Source organism: Rhinoraja longicauda, chromosome 17 (genome assembly GCF_053455715.1).
Source record: "Rhinoraja longicauda isolate Sanriku21f chromosome 17, sRhiLon1.1, whole genome shotgun sequence".
Classification (NCBI taxonomy): Eukaryota; Metazoa; Chordata; class Chondrichthyes; order Rajiformes; family Arhynchobatidae; genus Rhinoraja; species Rhinoraja longicauda.
This window is the reverse complement of record NC_135969.1, coordinates 21607249-21622677: the sequence shown is the minus strand read 5'-3', so window position 1 is coordinate 21622677 and position 15429 is coordinate 21607249. Positions and strand designations below refer to the sequence as shown.

The following is a 15429-nucleotide window of genomic DNA, read 5'->3' as shown; positions in this document are numbered from 1 at the left end:
CTACTGTATCTGCTGTTCCAGGTGTGGACTCATATATCGGCGAGACTAAGTCAAGTCAAGTTTATTTGTCACATACACATACCAGCTGCACTTCACATACACATACATACAAGACCAAGCGCCGGCTCGGCGATCGTTTCGCTGAACACCTCCGCCTAGGTCTACGCGATATAAACATTTTTACCCTCCCATTCCCACACTGACCTTTCTGTCCCTGGGCCTCTTCCACCGACAGAGTGGGACCCAACTGAAATTCGAGGAACAGCACCTCATATTTCACTTGGGCAGCTTACAACTTAGCGGTATGAGAATTGATTTATCTAACTTCAAGTAACCATTGCCTTAGGCTTAGCTTTCTCTGTCCCTCCCCCCACCCTAGTTCTCCAACTAGTTTCATTATCCTCCTGATTAAGTGTACTGTTTTGTGTGCCTCGTTGTCATCTTCCGCAGAGCTAACATTCTACATTTCCTTAGCAGCATCTGCTTTGATCTGTCGTTTTCACACTTTACCCGTGCACATGTTCCTAGACTCCCTCTCCCCTGACTGAAGAAGGGTCTCGACCCGAAACGTCACCCTGCAGAGATGGTAAAGGCGCCTTCCTACATGCACTCCCTGCAGAGATGCTGCCTGTAGATCAGTCACTATATCCGCTGAGTTACTCCAGTATTTTGTACCATCTGCAGTTCCTTCCTACACACCTCCCTGTGCTGTGGGACGTTGCGGAGCCGGTGATGAAATCACGCAGCATGGACGTCAGAGCCGCAGTGTTTACAGGGAGCGGGGACTGCGCGCCAAGCCGCGAGCTCAGGGAACGCGCGAGCCCGGGGCCGAGCGGCAGCGGGAGAGGGAGCCTGAGCCTGAGCCCGCCCGAAGGAGGACGACGACAAGGACAAGGCAGAGAAGGCCCCGCATCACCGCCGCCATGTACCGGGCCCTCTACACCTTCCACTCGGCAGAGCCGCACTCGCTGCACTTCACGGCCGGCGAGAGCTTCGTGATCCTGGAGCGGAGCAACCAGCATTGGTGGCTGGCGTCCAAGAGCAGCACGGGCGAGGTGGGCTACATCCCCGCCTCCTACATCCACAAGGACGAGGTGAGCCCGGTCGGCCCGGACCCAGCGCCATTAGTATTCATCGGAGCGCGGCAGCCCCGGCTCTGCCGCCCACACATATTACTATGGTCAGGCCGCCGCAGCCTTGCAACTTCCCCACTCCACAGGCCGCATGCGGTAGATAGGGGGGGGGGGGGGAGGGTGAATCGTCCCCGGAGTCGGGAATGTACAGGAGGCAGATAACTCCCGAGGATTGGGAATGTGAAGGAAGCGGCTAGTTCCCGGGGGTCGAGAATGTGGTGGAGGCGGATAACTGCCGGGGGTCGGGGAAAATGGTGGAATAGGATAACCCCACTGGGTTGGGAATGTGGTGAGAGCGGATCGCCCCCGGGACGGGTGGAGGAGAGTAGAGTTGGGATGGATCGCCCGGGATGGGGTGGCATACGTGGGGAGCAATGTACTTGAAGGGGATGAGTTATAGTAAGGATAGATTATCAAAGGGGCAGCTGATCTGAGTTTTATGAAGCCGTGGGGTTGGTTGCCTGCCTTCTGGTTGGTGTGGTTGCCTGCCTTCTGATTGACGTGGGGATGTGATCGCTGGGTGGGACATGCTTGTGGCTGCCTTGGTTTGTAGGCGGATAATAGGCAGTGTTGTTACTGTTGGGGAGATTGTCATGTGGGTGTAAGACTGTCCTAGGGGTTGTCAGAGGGCTACCACTCATGAGCGTTTGAGTGGAGATATGCCATTTTGAGGCCCGATAGGGGAGTTGCTGTGGTGAGTTGATGAAATTAATGGTGTTGTTTGGGCTGCCCGTGCAAATAAATCTGTTAGAGAACTCTGGGATGGGGGGTGCTGGATTTTTGTGTTGCGCTCCGTTATTTGTTTTGAGAGGAATGTCTTGGGAGATGGGAGAAGTGTGGCAAATGGGACTGCCTAGGGTGTCAAAGATGGGTATGTTGTGTGTTGCATGCCATCTCGAGTATGGCAGAGTACTGGTGTGATGAGGCTAAGCATTCTAGTTCAAAATGTCTGTGGTTTTTACATTCGATCTATGGACATCTTAAACACTGCTGGGTATCTTGCCAGTAACATAGATCCCACATTCTTGTGTGAAAAACCAGGGAATTATAATGAGTCCTGGCATTTCACAGAAATGGAGGAAAGCTGGGTAAATGTCAGACATTAAGGTTTCTGTTTGTTGTTTGTTAGCAGTGTTTTGAACGCATTATAAATAAACGTTATATTCTGATTTTGTATGTGATGTTTTCTACTTTGTCCCTTTCATAAATGATCTTACAGTTTATTTACGAGTTGTATTGAGAGAATGAACAATGGCACGTGGGAGATGCATTTAATGATGTGCTTAAATCTAAATTGCAGTGCGTCACAGAATCAATATCAAGTTTAATACATTTGCACATTTGGTCCATTTGCTATTGGATTTACAGCAAAACATGTTCTTTGCATTGCTCAAAACCTTTGATCATAATGTGTTCACAATTTAAATACAGAATACTCATATCTGCAGTTGAGAGAGCATGTGTGTGCCAAATAAATATTTTGTACTGTATTTCAGTGAAATCAGAAATGAAGTTGCTGTTAATGTTATTTTACATTTGTCAAAAGTTTAACTGGAGCTCACTTATGCATACAGTGCTTGTGAATTATGGTATTTGCATTTGCACATTTTATTTACTGTCACCAGTGTGATATCCCAACAGTATATTGTTAAGAGTAAAAGTGGGCAATGGAATTGCTTTACTGTAGAATAACTTTTTTTTTTCTTTGACTTCAATGACCCCGGTTCACTTGCAACCTTGCCGTTGTGGCCATTGACACTACAGTTCGATGCGATTTACAAGTAAAGTTAAATTGAAACCATTCCAGAATTTGTCAAAAATCTAATTGACTATTGATTAATTAGGGAATTGTTCAGGTTGAAGTTGTACTGGGGGATTGATGGCCAAATTTACATTATGAAACTGCATGAGTTATTTAAAAGAATGGGCACCGTTAGTAATGACTACACTTTTCTGAAAATTCCGTTTCTGTGTTGGAATTTTTGAAAGCACTTGGTTAACACTGTGCTTGAATTAATCTTGCCCCTTAGTGTAGAGTTGTGTTTTGTCAACCCATACAAATCAATTGAAGCTGGAAATAACATGTTCAGCATGATGTTTTTTGGTATTTCTCTGCATTCTGCAAATTAATATTTGCTTAGTTAGTTGCTGCCTTTCAAAAAAAATCAGCTTATCCTGGCATTGTTTTAAAATTTTATTCTCTTAACTTATTTAAGAGTTTTAATTTTTATTCATTTGCATTGTTGGCTTGCAATTTTATTATGGGGCTTGATGCGAGTGTGTTGTCATGGTAAAGAAACATAACATTTAGTTCAGCTTGGTTTAAAAAAATGATCACAAATAGATAATTAAATTAATAAAGCAACTTGGAAGCCTCTTGAAAGCCCCCTTGAAATTTTCAGAATTTATAGTTCACATCAATTGGGATCAATTTGTTTTTCATGGTTAGGAATTCTTCCATTTCATTGAGGATATCTCACTGGTGACAGTGAGTTGCCCATAACTCACAAATGCTGTGGACCCAAGTGAGTTATGGTAGTCCTTTGCACGAATGTATGCGTTTGCTTGAAACTCAGGTCACTGGTGAGGTATGCTGCATTATTCTATGGGAGTGAACACCACTTCACATTTCTCACACTTTTTCCCCAAGTCCATAGTGCATGGGCCAAGCTGATGCTAGTGCAAAGATATTCACATGTATAAGTTACCTCTGTTTCTTTTATCAAATGTTTTGATGCCTGCGCGTAGTGCCAACATTGTTCACTCTCTTAGAATTAAAAGTCCAGATGTTGGTGATGTTAAATTTTGACCAAAATTTCATAATATGTAATGGTAAAAACTTTAAAGTGGGGGTGAAAAATGTGTCTTTTAATGCAAATTCCCCTTTTTGCTCTAAACAAAAAGAAAACAGTCAGCCAGTTCATGATACTTCGTAATTTAAGGGGGAGAATTTCTCCATCTTGTGAATCTGTTCTTTGCTGATTTCCTATTCTTACTGAAGAGCAAACCCTAAACTCCCCTGCCCCTGATCCTCCCCCTCACCCCCCCTCCCCCCTCCCATCTACCTTACCTCTTTGATGCTTCAATGAATGGAATAACTGATTAACATAGTGATCTTTATTGTTGTGTAGTAACTGGCTGGTCGTCTTAAAAGATGAAAGGTAATGTAATGCGTTACTGCCTGAGGTTATTCGGCAGTTGTGGATATTAACCCCCGCTTTAATGTTAAATGTATGCATGTTAAATGTACTTTTCCAAAGTATTGGCTATTATTGCATGTTTTGAATTGATTTAATTTATCAGTATTCTTCTTTTGTTCTGTGAACATCTGTTAAATCGTATTTTAACTTTTTTTTTCAAACTGTGCTGTTTTCCATCTACATACCTTCATCTTTTGTTTTTGTTGACTATTTTTCCATTTCCAACTTCAAGCAGATTTAAAGTTGATTTAAATTGATATTAGTAAATACTTCATTGAAGTGCTGTATAGTTTTCGCAGCCTCTACAACAGCTGGTACTAGACTGTGATTCTTGGACGTCATGTGAAATTCAGGAGATCTGGCAATCTCCAGATATTATTGGTGAGCATCAGAGACCTGAATTGTGAATGACATTGATACAAGAACTATGGAGATAACCCATTATTGTCAGTTTACTATTCATTCTTTGATTGTCATTCAGTCCAGGTTTAAGGGCAAGAGCAAAATGCTGAATTCAGTGGGCAGTACGTTAAGGGTTTATTTGTATTTGACATTGCCAAGCAGTACTATGACAATAGAAAATAGTTTTTGTTTGTGTGGAGGAAATACTTTGAGGATTGCAGTGGTTTAAATAATCCATGTTAAACAGGTGAATAGTAATGGAAACGAGGAGAATATTACCTGTTATCTTCCTTGTACGACTTTTACACCAGTTGATTTGTAAAAAAAAATTCCCAGTGGCATTTTCAGGTTAACTGCTCAGTAAACAATTACTTTCACTTTGCTTTCAAGCACAAACTTGAGTTTGCACAAGACCATGAGAAATCATCATAGTAAATTGCTATGATACTGGTGTGTTCTTGTTTTGGATGTATGTTTGGAGCCAAATTAAATTGTGCTTCCAGATGGCCCCTCACTATTGTAATTGCTTAATGTGTTTTGCGTTATTTAGATAATGTTCTGCTGCTGAAGATATAGATGCACAAAATGTGCCTCTGAGATAACGTTTACATTTTCTGCAGTCTAAACTTGTCCTTTGCAGATTGTGGACAAATTATACAATGAGCTTCTGGTCGCTGGTATTGAGTACTAAACTTGGAATGCATTGCATGAAAGTTCTGAAGTTGGGATATTTTAACGCTAACGTTCACTTCAATAGTTTGATAGCTATGCTGGCTTGGGATTTTTGATGCTGCAGGAATTTTTTTTTTGTTGCTGTTTCCAAATTGCTGGAGGGTACTTAATGAAAGTCCAATGCCTTGTTTTATGTCTTTGATGCTATACAGGTTTCTTTGCTGTTCTTGGATTTTTTAAAATCAGTTATTTGTATGAATGCCCTGTAAGTAACGAAGTAAACATATGCTAGGTTTCATTTCTTGTTTTGGTTGATTTAATTTGATTTTTCTGCCGTGGCAGCAGTAAAGTTGCTAAATTGCACTTTGTATGTCCTGCTGAAGGAAAGGAAGCTATTCTGATGAATATCAAGTGCTTCCTATTTTTGGGTTTACGTGTTTGGCATGACTGAATAGCACTTATTGATGGCAGAGACATGAGATTGCAGATGCTGAAATCTGGAGCAAAACACAAGCTGTTGGAGGAGCTCGGAGGTTCAGGCAGTATCTGTGGAGGGAAATGGGCAATTGGCATTTCGGGTGAGGTCCTTTGTCTAGCCTTAGTGGTGCTCTCTGAAGACAGTGGCAAACTACACTACCGTTTGAAGTGTATTTAGGGCAAGATATGGAATAATACATATTGCAGTTTTATTTTTTAAATATATATATATATAAAGTTACAGTGCCTTCCATAATGTTTGGGACAAAGACCCATCATTTGTTTATTTGCCTCTGTACTCCACAATTTGAGATTTGTAATAGGAAAAAACCCAACATGTGGTTAAAGTGAGCATTGTCAGATTTTAATAAAGGCCATTCTTATACATTTTGCGTTCACCATGTAAAAATTACAGCTGTGTTTATACATAGTACGTCCCCCTCCCCCATTTCAGGGCACCATAATGATTGGGACACATGGCTTCACAGGTCTTTAATTGCTCGGGTGTGTTTAATTGCCTCCTTAATGCATGTAAAAGAGAGCTCTCAGCAAGTAGTCTTTCCTCCTGTCTCTCTATCATATTTGGAAACTTTTATTGCTGTTTATCAACATGAGGTCCAAAGTTGTGCCAATGAAAGTCAAATAAGCCATTATGAGACTGAGAAACAAGAATAAAACTGTTAGAGACATCAGCCAAACCTTCGGCTTACCAAAATCAATTTTTTTGGAACATCATTAAGAAGAAAGAGAGCACTGGTGAGCTTACTAATCGCAAAGGGACTGGCAGGCCAAGGAAGACCTCCACAGCTGATGACAGAAGAATTTTCTCAAAAATAAAGAAAAATCCCCAAACACCTGTCCCACAGATCAGAAACACTCTTCAGGGGTCAGGTGTTGCTTTATCAATGACCACTGTATCTAAAAATTCCTGCAGTGGGTGGCAAAAATCGGATGGCCAGGTTACAGTTTGCCAAGAAGTACTTAAAAGAGCAACCACAGTTCTGAAAAAAGGTCTGCGGACAGATGAGACGAAGATTAACTTGTATCAGAGTGATGGCAAGAGCAAAGTATAGAGGGGAGAAGGAACTCCCCAAGATCCAAAGCATACCACCTCATCTGTGAAACACGGCGGTGGGGGTGTTATGGCTTGGGCTGCTGAAGGTACTGGCTCACTTATCTTCATTGATGATACAACTGCTCATGGTAGTAGCATAATGCTGAAGTGTATAGACACATCCTATCTGCTCAAGTTCAAACAAATGCCTCAAAACACATTGGCCGGCAGTTCGTTCTACTGCAAGACAATGATCCCAAAAATACTGCTTAAGGAATAAAGGAGTTTTTCAATGCTAAAAAAATGGTCAATTCTTGAGTGGCCAAGTCAATCACCCGATCTGAACCCAATTGAGCATGCCTTTTATATGCTGAAGAGAAAACTGAAGGGAACGAGCCCCCAAAACAAGCATAAGCTAAAGATGGCTGCAATACAGGCCTGGCAGAGCATCACCAGAGAAGACACCCAGCAACTGGTGATGTCCATGAATCGCAGACTTCAAGCAGTCAATGCATGCAAAGGAAATGCAACAAAATACTAAACATGAATACTTACATTTACATGACATTGCTGTGTCCCAAACATTACGGTGCCCTGAAATGGGGGGACTATGTATAAACACTGCTGTAATTTCTACATGGTGAAACCAAAATGTATAAAAATGGCCTTTATTAAAATCTGACAATGTGCACTTTAACCATGTGGGATTTTTTTCTATTACAAATCTCAAATTGTGGAGTACAGAGGCAAATAAATAAATGATGGGTCTTTGCCCCAAACATTATGGAGGGCACTGTATGTGGGAGAGGTTTGTGACCAACGGACTGAACTGCAGATGCTAAGAGAGTCAGCTAATCAACGCCCAATTTTTGATGTGATCAATTGAAAGACCGTAAGATGTGGGCACTTCGATTTTAACTTTCATTATTTACATTCTGATAACAGTGGAATCTCAGCTTTTATGCCACAATACAATTATAACAAAGTTAATGTTGCCTTGACTTGTAAAATGTAATGGAAGAGTAACATGAAGTTGTCCTTTTGTGGGCTGAAGACCAATCTATTCAAGTAGTGACGATTGCATGAGTTGAGGATAGTGATTTGTAATTTATATTTTCACTATTCTTACATTTAATGTACTACTGAAGAAGGAACTTGCTTTATGCATCCTTGCATTGCACGTTTCATGATAACATAAAGCACTTTTATAGAAAGTAGAATAAGAGGTAACCTTGAAAGTGTACAGTATCTAATTATTTGAATTATAGTTTTATTAAAGAACATTCATATTTTGAGATTCAACAAGCCTGCTGTTCCACTGGTATTATAATCCTTAAATGTAAGCAGCCTGACCTGCAGTGCACACGTGGCATCATAGATTGTTGATGTAACATGGTGTCCATTCTCGTAACGCAAAGTAATTCTCTCTTTGGTGACCATTCCTTAGGCTTTAATCTATAGTAATTTCCCTGCATCTTGCCAAATATAGAATTGATGCAGAACTCACAGTAAAGCCTTACTTGTCTTATTAAATCAGTTAAATGAAATTGGTGATGGGACATTTAAAAAATTTGATGCAGATGTAATAAGCTTGTCTTCACTTTTCTCATCAGTGGCAAATCTCAATATGAGGTTTAGCCCTTTTCATGAATGACTCAGTGGGTCAGGCAGCAACTCTGGAGAAATGGAATAGGCGATGTTTCGGGTCTCGACCCGACATGTTACCTGTCCCTACTCTTTCAGAGTGATTTTGAGAGTGTTTAATGCTCACTCTATGTTCATATCCTTGTTCAGAACAGTATCAATGTTTTTGGGTTAGTTATATATAGACAATAGGGGAGGAGTAGGCCAGTTGGCCCTTCGAGCCAGCACCACCATTCAATGTGATCATGGCTGATCATTCTCAATCAGTACCCCGTTCCTGCCTTCTCCCCATAAAACCCTGACTCCGCTATACCTTAAGAGCTCTATCTAGCTCTCTCATGAATGCATTCAGAGAATTGGCCTCCACTGCCTTCTGAGGCAGTGAATTCCACAGATTTACAACTCTGACTGAAAAAGTTTTTCCTCATCTACGTTCTAAATGGCCTACCCCTTATTCTTAAACTGTGGCCCCTGGTTCTGGACTCCCCCAACATTGGGAACATGTTTCCTGCCTCTAACGTATCCAACCCCTTAATAATCTTATGTTTCGATAAGATCCCCTCTCGTCCTTCTAAATTCCAGTGTATACAAGCCTAGCCGCTCCAGTCTTTCAACATACGACAGTCCCGCCATTCTGGGAATTAACCTAGTAAACCTACGCTGCACGCCCTCAATAGCAAGAATATCCTTCCTCAAATTTGGAGACCAAAACTGCACACAGTACACCAGGTGTGGCCCTGTACAACTGTAGAAGGACCTCTTTGCTCCTATACTCAACTCCTCTTGTTATGAAGGCCAACATTCCATTGGCTTTCTTCACTGCCTGCTGTACCTGCATGCTTCCTTTCAGAGACTGATGCACTAGGACACCCAGATCTCGTTGTACGTCCCCTTTTCCTAACTTGACACCATTCAGATAATAATCTGCCTTCTTATTCTTACCACCAAAGTGGATAACCTCACACTTATCTACATTAATCTGCATCTGCCATGCATCCGCCCACTCACACAACCTGTCCAAGTCACCCTGCAACCTCATAGCATCTTCCTCACAGCACACACTACAACCCAGCTTTGTATCATTTGCAAATTTGCTAATGGTACTTTTAATCCCTTCATCCAAGTCATTAATGTATATTGTAAATATATGAAATATGAACCGTTAATAGAATTGTTCTGCAGCATGGATACTATGTGTCCCTGAGAATATTAAAGATAATTCTGTGATTGTTGGGTTTTGATGCTGCCTGTTTCTGGGAAAGAAACCAAATTAGTTCTATTATAAGAAAATAACTGCAGATGCTGGTACAAATCGAAGGTATTTATTCACAAAATGCTGGAGTAACTCAGCAAGTCAGGCAGCATCTCGGGCGAGAAGGAATGGGTGACGTTTCGGGTCGAGACCCTTCTTAGTTCTACTGCTCAGTATACAAGGACAGTTGTGATTTCAAACCTTACTTTAGAAGAGGCTTAGGACAATCTTTCCAATCAGTCTGTAGAATATTTTCATTTAATTGCAGGTTACAGCTAATATGTATATCTAGTAATGTGCAACCTGTATTTTTAAGTTCTCCAGTAAATTTACCTTGCATCATACATGTGAAAGATTGCATGCAAATGGATCACCTGCTGCTGTTGATTTGGCATGCAATGTAAGGATTAATTCTATTTTCAAATCAAGATTTTGGGTGTGTGAAATAGTATCATACATCTAAGGAGATAATTAGTGGGAAAATATACACCAATTGTGAAAGTCAAAAGGAACTTCAGATGCTGGAAATTTTAAGTTAAACTAGAAAATGCTGAAAACACTCAGCAGGACAGACAAGAAAAACAGTTAACATTTAAGGTCAAAAAGCTTTTGTCTGAGATATAAAGGCTCCTTGGCCAAAACGTTAACTCTGTTTCTCTATCCAGGTGTTGCATAACCTGCTGTGTGTTCCCTTCAATTTCTGCCTTTATTTTAAATACACCAATGTAATGTGGGAACGAGCATATTCTGAAACTTTTGTAAGTTTAATTTAGCAAATATTATAGAACTGAGTCCTGTTTTTTACAAGAATGCAACTTGTAAGCCTGCAAAATTTATAAAATGTTTGCCAGTTATGCAGTTCTTGAAATTAGCTCTAATTAATATTCCAATTTGTAGCACAAATGGCTTTGGTGACCACCATTGGTGGTAAATACTTTTAATAGCTGGATAAATATACTTTAGAAAATAACTGTGAATGACCATCAGTTAATTTTTTGTTTGTAGATTTTCTTGACTCCCAGAATATGTGGAGAAAATGCATTTGCGGCGCTAGAATGGAAGGGAAAACATGTATGCCTTGAGTGCTGTTTTGAATCTTGGCCTTCTGACATTAAACTAAAACAGTGTAGACAAGGACAGTGTTGCTGCTAACAGGTCAATGAGCACATTCCTTGAAGTTTTGTTTTGTGGTCACTTGTGCTTGCAGTTTCTTGCTGTTTCTAACTGGTACTGAAACAGTTGGGAATTTTATTTTATAACGTAGCCTGCGGTCAGCTGTAATCAGGGTTTGAACTGTTGTTTAGTTTTGATCTTCTCATGGTGGTGTTGGGGACTTGAGGAAGTTTTGCTGCTGCAATGGGGAAAAGACTGCTGGAGCATATAAGAATCGACAAATGTATTCGTTGACAAGATGAGCAACTTTGGAGGAACTCAGCAAGGCTGGAAGGACCAGCTGGTTGTGATGTACAGTTGTGACGCTTAAAGGGTGCAAGTTAAGTTTTGAAAGGTAAGAGGATAATAATATATAGTGTTTTTAAATGTGTTTTTATTCCTTTCAATAAAATGTAAACAGAATTGTGCAGGGGTTGAAGAAGGCACAAAACTTTGTACTCTGTGTCAGCATTTTAGTTTTCAGCAACCAATGCAGATCTTGCCATTTGGGTTACAGCATGAGAAATTTCACAGCAATTACAGGGTTATAGAGAAAGGCAGTCATTAATTAATGGTAATGGACATGGTATTGTGTGAGGTTGTGAAGCATTATGAAGAAATTGAATATTCTGATTGTGAAGATATTTTTTGTGCTTGGAGGTGTGTGGTTAAATAATGGAAAATTAGTTGTTGATTGGGTAAAGGTAGCAAACATTTTTGTTTTTGTTTTAATTTTGTTCTAATAGACAGCATTGTGTGTGTTTTAGTTTTCAGCTTCCTAACTCTCCTATTTGAAACATTTACGGGAGCCGAGAATCCATTTGGTGGATATCAGTGTCTCAGATTGTAAAATTCAGGCAAAGTTGATGTTTTTGAATGGTTCTAATTTTGTAGCTTTCCTAGAATGAGTGTCTAAGGTGTGCTTCTAATTTAACTCATTTAGGATTGGTTTTGAGTTGTAAGAATGGGAAGCTGAAAGTGCTTTTTATTTGGGAATCCCATACATATGTTGAGGTATTAGTGGACAAGGCAGCAGATGAAATGGATCAAATTTTTTTAAATTCGCCACGAGAGAAAGGATAAAAACACATTTAAAAAGTATCATTCTTTTATTTAAGCATTTCGTATTTTATTTTTAACTTCCATGTTTCACATTTTTCCAGTTTGGATGGACATACAATGCATCGCTCTATTTTAGAATTGTTTCACCGTAACACTACAAGATCACATGAGGTAATAATTTTGATTTTTTTAAAAGCTTTTAAATTAGTTTAAAAAATGATCTTTTGAAATGCAATTTCCCCATCTTTCCTTTGCAGAATGCTGAGGGGGATTGTGCTAATGGTCATGAAATTGATGAAGATGACGACAAAGAGAAAAGTGGTGACAATTATGCCAGTTGTTTTGATGATGAACTGAAGGAAAGTTCTTTTGATTATGGAACTATGAAAAGGTGTAAAGGAAGTAACTGTGGGCTCAAATCGTGGATTCAAATGGACCCACGACTCTTTTGTTTTCTATATGATGAGCAGCAGAACAAGTGCTATTGCAAGTAAGCATAAGTATTTAAATGGCAAGTAAGCATAAATATTTAATAAGCAAGTATTATTGAACATTCATTGTTAAGATTATACACAAAATACTCTTGATGTGTTCTGTTTTAGAGTTTGTGTTGATAATAGCATTGCTGATACAGAGTGGACAAGTGGTAGGTCTCCGCCACAAGGCGGGTGGAAAAAAGATTACTTGCTTCGCCACCTGGCCAGTAGGGAACACCTCCAGGCTCTATCGGTCCCCATAAATGCAGCCAACTGGGAGAAGGCGTTGTTTACTGATGCTCTGAACAGTGAGACAAAAGACGATGTTGTTCATCTGCTCAGAAATGTTCTGTGGTTAATCAAGGAACAGTTACCCATTTCCAAAGCTAAAAGTCTACACAGGTAAAGACTGTTAATATAAACCTATTTTTTATCTCTGTATTGTTACTGGCTTTGTCTGACATAAATTTTTAATTTTAGGTTGATAGAAAGCCATGGTGTTTCTTTGGGCAGACACCACAGAAGTAAAAATTACAGCTGGCAGTTTGTTGCAGCTCTTAATGAACCTGTTGAGGCAGAAAATTTATTGGCATTAAAACAAGCAAGGGTTCATTCTCTGATTGTAGATGAAAGTTCAGACATTGCCACTGAAAAGCATCTGATGATGTACACAAAATTTCTTGCAAAGGTAAGTCTTAATTTAACAACATTTGAAGGAGTTATTATTGATGCAACCGTATCTATCCAGTTGAAAGCTCAAAAATTGTTGTACAGTTCCTTCCAACTATAAACTTGCTTTCCAAGTGAGAGATTCGCCCTGACTGCATGGTTATGTGATTCAATCATGGGTTATTTTCTCAGCTGGATTTTAATAAATTTCATTCACGATATCTGGGTAGATCTTTGGATCTTGAGTAAAGGACTGTTATCTAAATTCTAAGACACTTTTTTAGAAAAAGATTAATAGTTGCTGGATGTGTTTAATGTCTCATGAATTCAATTGATTTATATATTCAGCCAGCTGTTTGACTTGCTAAGGAGAGAGATTTAAACTTGCCTCTGTGACCCAGATTGGTGGTAATTTCTAACCTTTTCCTTCAACTCTTATTGCTAGGTTTAATGTGGGGTTTGGAACATGTACATGAAATTCAAAATGATCTCTTCTCAATAGTATTTGGTTTCCTCTCTTTCACTGATACTCAAGTGCTATAAAAAATTTCCAATATCAGGAGCAGACACAGGTCTTTCCAATGTCTACCCTATTTGTTACTAAATACCCTCCAATCCAATTGCATCTGGTCTTAACAACTCTCTCTACAAGCATGAACCCAATCCCATAACCCCACCACTTTGGCTCTCTTTCGCTCAGGCCTGATTTTTACTCAGTGTAAAAGTTTATATGTGTGAATGATTCAACATTGTAATTTGATCATACAAATTAGGTGCAGAGTAGGCCACTTGGCCGTTCAAACATGCTGCAATAAGATCATAACTGACCCAATTTGTAGCCTTAGCTATGCATTCCCACCTACTCAAAGTAATCTCAGCTCCGTATCAAGTAATCATCTACATCTGCCTTAAAAATATCCAAACACTGCTACTGTTCTTTGTGGAAGAATTGCAAAGTCCCTGTGCTGAGGACTGGGTGGGGGTGCTGCACAAATTCACCTCATTGACCTTAAAGCCACCTTCTAGAACCTCTCCACATCCAACCTGTCATGACCCTTTGGAATCCTTTAGGTTTCTGTCAAGCCCTCTTGTTATTTTAAGATCCAGTGGACACAAGTCTAGCCTATTCAGATGTTTACTGTCATATGCCATGTGCAATAAAATTCTTTGTTCACATGAAGCTTGCACTGTAAACAGTATACATATAGTGATAATGAATACGCTGATGAGCGCAAAGCTGTAGTATGATCTGAATTAGCCTAAAAAAAATGTAAAGTATAATAACTGAATAACTCGGCACTCATAAGAGTATGTGGCACCACTTCCAGGAAGGAGTGTGAAAGCGGTGAATGGTGCAGGAGTCTGATAGGAGTGAGGAAGAAGCTGTGTATTCTTTAATCTGGATGACCAGGCTCTCAAGTTCCACGGTCTTCTTCCGAAAGGCAGAAGAGTGAAAAGGGTGATAGGCTTCATTAACGATATTTCCAGGCTTCCTAATGGTGAAGATGGACTGAATGGTCTGCTCTCTCAAGAGCAGAGGAATTGCGAATTGAAAGCAGAGATGCATTCATTTTTTCAGAATACTTAGTGCTTCTGTAGAAATTATAGCGATTCCTCGTGGACATGCTGTATCTTTTCAGCCAACTAAGAAAGGAAATATGCTGATGTGCTTTCTTGATCACTGCAAAAGTGTGAAGGGGCCAGTTTGTGTTGCTGTTTATACGGATGTTTAGGAATTTGAAACTTTCCACCATTGACCGGGAGGATGGAGTCGGTGACAACGACGGACGCGATGGGTGAGGAACAAGACCGGTAGGAAAAGGAACTGGGGTCTGTCCTACTGTGCCCTCATAGTCGGCTGGGGGAGGTGCCCCTGAGGCACAAATGTGGAAGGGTGAGGAGAGGCACGTTGCGTCCAAGGAAGGTGATGGCTGGAGGCCCACAGCAGCCTGGGGGCTTGCTTGGATTGGAAACTACTCTTAAATACTAGACTTTAGACTTTGAAAATGGTGGACTAGACGTTGAAAATGGCATCAAAACATGGCGGGGATGCGGGCTCAGTAAATTATTTCTGTACACTTTGCTAATCAGGGATGTATATAGGTATGGTAATACTTTGTTGAACTGTATGCAAGAAAAGAATTTCACTGCGTTTGCACATGCAACAATAAAAGCACCATTGATTTTTACAGTAGTTCAGTTGATGAGAACAGCGTTGTTTTCACCCCCTCCCCTC

The 15429-nt window shown here is 40.2% G+C and overlaps 1 protein-coding gene across 5 annotated transcripts in view; it reads left to right on the top strand.

Annotated features, from left to right (window-relative positions):
- The first annotated feature begins 764 nt into the window (after positions 1-764).
- Positions 765-15429, top strand: part of nckipsd (NCK interacting protein with SH3 domain) — a 100805-nt gene continuing 86140 nt past the window's right edge. The window contains exons 1-6 of one of the 5 annotated variants that reach the window (XM_078414318.1): positions 986-1094; positions 4265-4294; positions 12150-12219; positions 12306-12538; positions 12651-12926; positions 13005-13212. In XM_078414318.1, coding sequence (XP_078270444.1) covers positions 12166-12219; positions 12306-12538; positions 12651-12926; positions 13005-13212 — 771 coding nt within the window. In that variant the 5' untranslated portion in view covers positions 986-1094; positions 4265-4294; positions 12150-12165. Of the gene's footprint in view, positions 1095-4264; positions 4295-11148; positions 11342-12149; positions 12220-12305; positions 12539-12650; positions 12927-13004; positions 13213-15429 lie in introns of those variants that run through there. The other 4 variants (XM_078414315.1, XM_078414316.1, XM_078414314.1 and 1 more) reach the window with 4 other exon arrangements.